Here is a 6,000-nt window from a genome sequence, read left to right on the forward strand (position 1 = left end):
AGTATCTTAACAGAACTTATTTATAAATTGTTGTGTTAACGGAATATGTTTTCAGTCATTTAGATTCTGCTTTCTTTTCGGGTTCCATTTACCAAAATAAATCTTTCACCATATTTTTTTATAATCCAGGTACATAACAGATAGATTTCATTAACACTTCTAAAAAGCAAGCTAGAGTATACTTTTTACAAACAACGGAATTATACCTGATTGACGCAAGCAGTTATAATAATGCTATCTGCCATATACACTAACCTAATCAAGTAATGTCACAGAACACTGTAAATTTGCATGAAAAGTACTCTTTTAACATATGTGTTTTATATAACTCAAGTATGATATAGCTCCATTCATTCTAAAACTTTCATGCAAGTTAAATTTCCAAATTAAAAAAACATCCAGATTTGCAAAGTTCAGGGGATTTTTCCCATGATTATTACTCCCTGCATTTCACTACTCAACAAAAACAAAGGAATTAGAACAGACAAACTTCTATAACAATTGGACACTTTCAGATCAGCAGTCTGTTCTGACTTTTATTACAATCAGTCATGAATCCACTAACCTAAGTCATTAATATGAGACATTCATAGAAAAAAAATGGCATGCCACTTCTTTTATAGTCATTTCAGAGAGAAAATGTTTTACTTAAAGCTAAGAATTTTAAAACTAAGAGTTTTAATTACTTAATTATTACTGTATTACATATTATTCCATTGAAAGAACAAAAGAAAAGTGTTGCCACAGCAAACATGTCTGTCAATGAAAGTCAAACGCTTTACTACTCAGAAGCCATCCGTGCGCATTTTTTAGCACGACTGGATAATGCAGAGAGATAAGGAGAGAGTTTCATTTCAGTAGAAGGGCAATAGTGTGCCAACAGGCTGAAAGAAAATAATCAAGGTAACTGGCATGCACATACACATGTACACACATACACATACGTAAAAGCATGGCTGAGGTAGCAGATGGAATGCTTCAACTAGGGCTCTTGTTCTTAAAAGAGAAAAAAATGATCCCACTAGGTGAGTGGATGCCGTGGCCTTACCTGCTTTCCCAGGGCACTGGGATCTTCTTTCTGAGGTACTGCACTGCTGCTGTTCCTAGGGAGGAAAAGAACAAGGCTGGGATTGTTTAGCAAAGGTAATCTGCACCTTTTCTACTCATGCAGAACTCAGGGACGCTGCACCTCTACTCAGACTGAGGCCCCCCAGTCTCAATTGGGAATTTCCTTATGTGTACATGGGATAAAAAGTGGGATGGGGGGGAGGGTCTTCCAGCTCTTGATGCTGAAGCAGAGTGAATCTCACTCTGTCTTTAGTTTCTTAATTACTACTCCTTGATCAACAACATTGCAGCCCTTTTTGCATTAGCATATCTCCTGTTACTAATTCTGCATTCCTCCTCTGTAAACTAAGAAATCCAAATTCATAGCTTTCCCCACCCCCCACCCCCCATCCTGATATATTCATCCATCTCACAAGAAACTTTAAGAATAAGCAGATGCTGAGCACTTGGTACACTTTAAATTATATTGGTAGAGATGCTGAACTGAATGTATACCTGTAAGGAAACATAACCTGGTCTTTTTACTGCTGTGGATATGAAGGGCAACTGCATTATTATTACTATATTTATTTCTATACTACCTTTTCCCCAGATTTGGACTCAAAGTGTCTTACGACAGTTTTTTTTTAAAATCTTGTTAAAAATCCACAAAATACTAAAGTTACAAGATACACAATACACAATTTAACAATCAGAAATATATAGAGAGAGAAAAGAAAAATAGGGGGAAATTGATTTTAAAAAAGGATTACCGGTACATTTCATTTAGCATAGCCATTTGTTTCTCTGTGTGAATTGAATATATTTACCACATATTTCTCTTTATGGAGGGACCACATCCAAAAAATACAATTTTTTTTAACATCTTGTTCCATCTATATAAAAGGAAAAGGTTTCCAATCCTCACATAGGTAACATCCCTTATCCTAAGGGACTCCTGGCAACCCTAAAAGAAGTCTTCATCACCTAGCTGAGGTAACACTCAGGTAGGCTTTTCTAAGGTGCTGTTGCTGTGTGCCTCCAAGTCATTTCGATCTTATGGTGACTCTAAGGTAAACCTATCATGGGGGTTTCTTCAGAGGGGAGTTGCCATTGCCATCCTCTCAGGCTGAGAAAGCACTCAGTGGGTTTTTCTGCTTCAGCAGGGAATTGAATGAACTTTGGTCTCCAGAGCTGTAGTCCAACACTCAAACCACTACACCAGTGATTCTCAAACTTTGGTCCTCCAGATGTTTTGAAGTTCAGCTCCCTGAATTCCTGATGGTTGGGTAAGGTGGCTACATTTTTGTAGGTTTTGGGGCTATGTGGCCATCTGTGGCTGTCATCTTGAAAGGATGCTGGCATGGGAGTGAGTGGGATATATATACTGTGTGACCCTTGGTTGAGAGGAAGTGATTTGCATCTTTTGTTGAATGGCAAGGCCTCAGGGTGTCTATTTAATTAGTGTTCCATTAGTGGGATTAGGTTTCCCAGCAGACAATGGGTCACTAATTAAATGGACACCCTGAGGCTTTGCCATTCAACAACAGACCAACACAGAGATTAACATGTAAATCACTTCCTCTCAACCAAGGGTCACACAGTGTGTGTGTACACTCTCTTCCATGCCAGCATTCTCTGAAGATGCCAGCAAAACGTCAGGAATAAACTTCCAGAACATGGCCACATAGCCTGTAAAATCCACAAAAAAGTATGGATGTTGGTCATGAAAGCCTTCGACTTCACAAGGTGGCTATGGCTTCTGGGATGATAATGATGATAATGACGACAATATTTATTACTATCCTGCTTTCCTCCCAAGACTGGGCCCCAAAGAGTAGAAGTCCCAAAAGCACCATGACCTGGACGACCAAAGTTTGGGAAGGACTACACTACACCACGCTGACTCCCTTGCAATTTGTCCTCTGAAGCAAAGTGCCCCTGGTCATGGCAAGAATATGGTCCTCAAGACCAATGGCCATTGTTAGCCTCATCTGCCATGAAATTGCTCTAATCCCCTTCTAAGCCAGGCATAAACGGCACTTTTTTTGCAAGCAGGACGGTATGGCCATGCTTTTCAGGGGATGCTCTTGGAGGCTCAGCAGTAGTAGGAGCACCATGACAAAGAGCAACTCTGACCCACACCTGTGAGCCCCCCACCTTCCTCCTTCTTCCCTTCCACATTCCTCACCTTTCCTGGCTGGGGGCCGCGTTTGGGGAGGCCTCTGCTGCCACGCTCCAGGAGGAGGAGATGGAGGAAAAGAAGAACAGTGCTGCAAAAGAGGAGTCCAGCTTAGCAAGGGGAATAAAACCACACACAGACACACACACTCTCCATGACTAGCTCTTTCCTTAGCAGCCCCTTTGGGCCCCACATGGTCCCCAAAACTGGCTTGGGCTCACCTTTGTTGCTCTCCCCACATGAGGCAAAGAGGCAGGTACACAACTCCCTCAACTGGCCCACCAGAGGTGTCCTCCTCACCACAAAAAGGAGGGCATTCGTGGTTCCCACACTTGAGTTTTCCAGGTCTTTTGGACTTCAGCTCCCATAACTCCTGAATGTTGGCCACCTTGGCTGGAGCTTCTAAGAGCTGAAGGCCAAAACACCCAGAGGGCCAAAGTTTGGGAACCACTGAAGTCCAAATAAAAAATGAAAACACTCCTATAACTATTAAGTGCATGCTTCTGTGTCCTACTCCAAATGGAGGGCATTTTGGAATGCCTGCTGGACAGAAAGTTGAAATGGAGGACGTGTCCTGGAAAAGGAGGAGGACCTCTGGGCACCCTGCCTGCCCCCTCACAGGCATATATCTATCTCCTTTGCTTAAGGAAGCCCTATGAAATTCATACGGACTGGCTACCTGAAGGCGTGTGTCTGTGTGTGTAAAATCATATATATATATATATATATATATATCAGAGGAAAACCCATCTACAAAATGCAGGACATTTAAGAAAAATGAAGGGCATATATATATACACACACACCCCTTCATGGCCCACTCATGAATTTCATAGAGTTTTCTGAGGCAAGAGAGATGCATTAAAAGACCCCCCCCCCGGTGACCACAAGTGTCCTCACCGCAAAGCAGGTTGAGTCACGGCAAAATGTAGGACATTCGAGTAAAATGGAGGGCATAACCCAATAAAAAGCTAAAAGCACTCATATAGAAATGTTAATTCATGCTTCTTAGCCCTGCTCAAAATGGAGGACATTTCAAAATTCCTCCTGGACAGAAGGTTGAAATGTAGGGTGGGTCCGGGAAAAGGAGGACCTCTGGCCACCCTGGACAGTTTGGAATTCCTCCTGGACATTAAGTTGGAATATAGATCCTGGAGGGGGGAAAAGGAGGACGTCTGGTCACCCTGATGCTTCTTAGCCCTGCCCAAAAGGGAGGACATGTTGGAATCTTCCTCCTGGACAGAAGGTGGACATGGAGGACAGGTCCTGGGGAGGGGGAGGGGGAGGGGGAGGTCTCCTGGGGCCCCTGCCCCCCTTTTGCCTGCATCCGGTCCCCCTTCCTTCAGATCCAAGCCAACCTGCTGGGACTCACCGTGAGGGATGCAGAGGAGCAGGAGCAGCCCCTGGCTGCGGCCAGAGCCAGGCTCCATCTGTGCTGAGCCACTGCCTGAGGAGCCCTGGAGGAGAAGGAGGAGGAGGAGGCGGCCCCTGGGTCCTCCGCTGGCGCCTCGGGAAGGTCCCTCTTCGCCTGGCTGGCCTCCCAAAGCCCAGCTCCCTGCCTCCGCCTCGCCTTTAGACCTCCCCCAGAGCAGGGACACCTGCTGGGGACGCCTCCTGGAATGAGCATCATTTAGGCGCCCTCCTCCTCCTCCTCCTCCTCTGCCCTTCCCTTCCCTTCCCTCGTGTTGCCAATCTGGTGACTTTCACACCAAAATGGGTACTTTTCAGAGCCTTTGGTGTAATTTTGGTGATTGGTTTTAATGGTAATTTTGAGAGTTGAAATAAGTATTTGGTGAGATATGGGGGGGGGGGATTCGGTGAGTTTTGGCCAAACGTTTGGGGAATTATCTTCGAGGCTTGTTGGCAACACTGAGCCTCCTTTTCCAACTGATGGGGACCCTAAGGCCAGCCTTACCGTGGTTTGTTTCTTTCTCTTTTGGCACGTGTTTTGAGAGAGCTTTTGGCCCCTGCCATCCCCTCAAGCTGAGAGAGCAGGGGGGCTTCTCCAGGGGGTTTCAGGGACCTGGTGGTGGTGGGTGCTGCTAGTCCTTTCTGACTAATGGCAACCGTCTCTGAGGCCAACCTTGGCAAGGTTTTCTTGGCAAGGTTTGTTCAGAGTGTGAGGAAAAATGACTTATTGTTGTGGTCAAAATTTGTAAGCCTGGGCTGCATTCACACAGGACAAATAACTCGGTTTGGCACTGCTTTAACTCTTTTCTGGCTCAAGGCTGTGGAATTCTGGGATTCTGCTCTGGGCCCCACAACAAGCTCCAACTCCCAGAATTCCATAGCCTTGAGCCAGAAAGAGTTAAAGCGGTGCCAAATCGGGTTATTTCTCCACTGTGGATGCAGCCTTAGTTCAGCAGCAGTAGCAGCAATTGTAATCCACACATACACAGTAAAAGGCTAGGTTTGAGCATCTGGTAAATAAAGGGGATACATGGGCAGATAAAAGAAACTTACTTTATTGTTTTTTGTGGGTTTTTCAGGCTGTGTGGCCATCTTCTCAAAGCATTTATTCCTGATGTTTTGCCTGCATCTGTGACTGGCATCTTCTGAAGTGCAAAGGGATCTTGTAGCACCCCCGAGACTGACTGAAAGAGAAAAATTGGGAGCATGAGCTGAAGCAGTAGGCTCAAGTATACACAAGCTCACATAACCTAAGATGCCAGCCACAGATGTTGGTGAAATGTCAAGAATAAACTCTTCAAGAACATGGCCACAGAGCCTTAAAACCCACAAAAAGCTATAGATGCTGGCCATGAAAGCCT

The 6,000-nt window shown here is 44.7% G+C and overlaps 1 protein-coding gene across 1 annotated transcript in view; it reads right to left on the reverse strand.

The window, feature by feature from the left end:
* The window catches only part of OTOG (otogelin), a 165,019-nt gene extending 160,160 nt beyond the window's left edge, over positions 1 to 4,859 (reverse strand). The window contains exons 1-3 of the mRNA XM_042459445.1: positions 4,602 to 4,859; positions 3,451 to 3,638; positions 1,049 to 1,103 (exon numbers count right to left, since the gene is read on the reverse strand). Of these exons, the coding sequence (XP_042315379.1) occupies positions 1,049 to 1,103; positions 3,451 to 3,638; positions 4,602 to 4,859 (501 nt within the window). The remainder of the gene's footprint in view (positions 1 to 1,048; positions 1,104 to 3,450; positions 3,639 to 4,601) is intronic.
* Positions 4,860 to 6,000: the final 1,141 nt, after the last annotated feature.

This window comes from Sceloporus undulatus, chromosome 1 (genome assembly GCF_019175285.1).
Source record: "Sceloporus undulatus isolate JIND9_A2432 ecotype Alabama chromosome 1, SceUnd_v1.1, whole genome shotgun sequence".
Taxonomy (NCBI): domain Eukaryota; kingdom Metazoa; phylum Chordata; class Lepidosauria; order Squamata; family Phrynosomatidae; genus Sceloporus; species Sceloporus undulatus.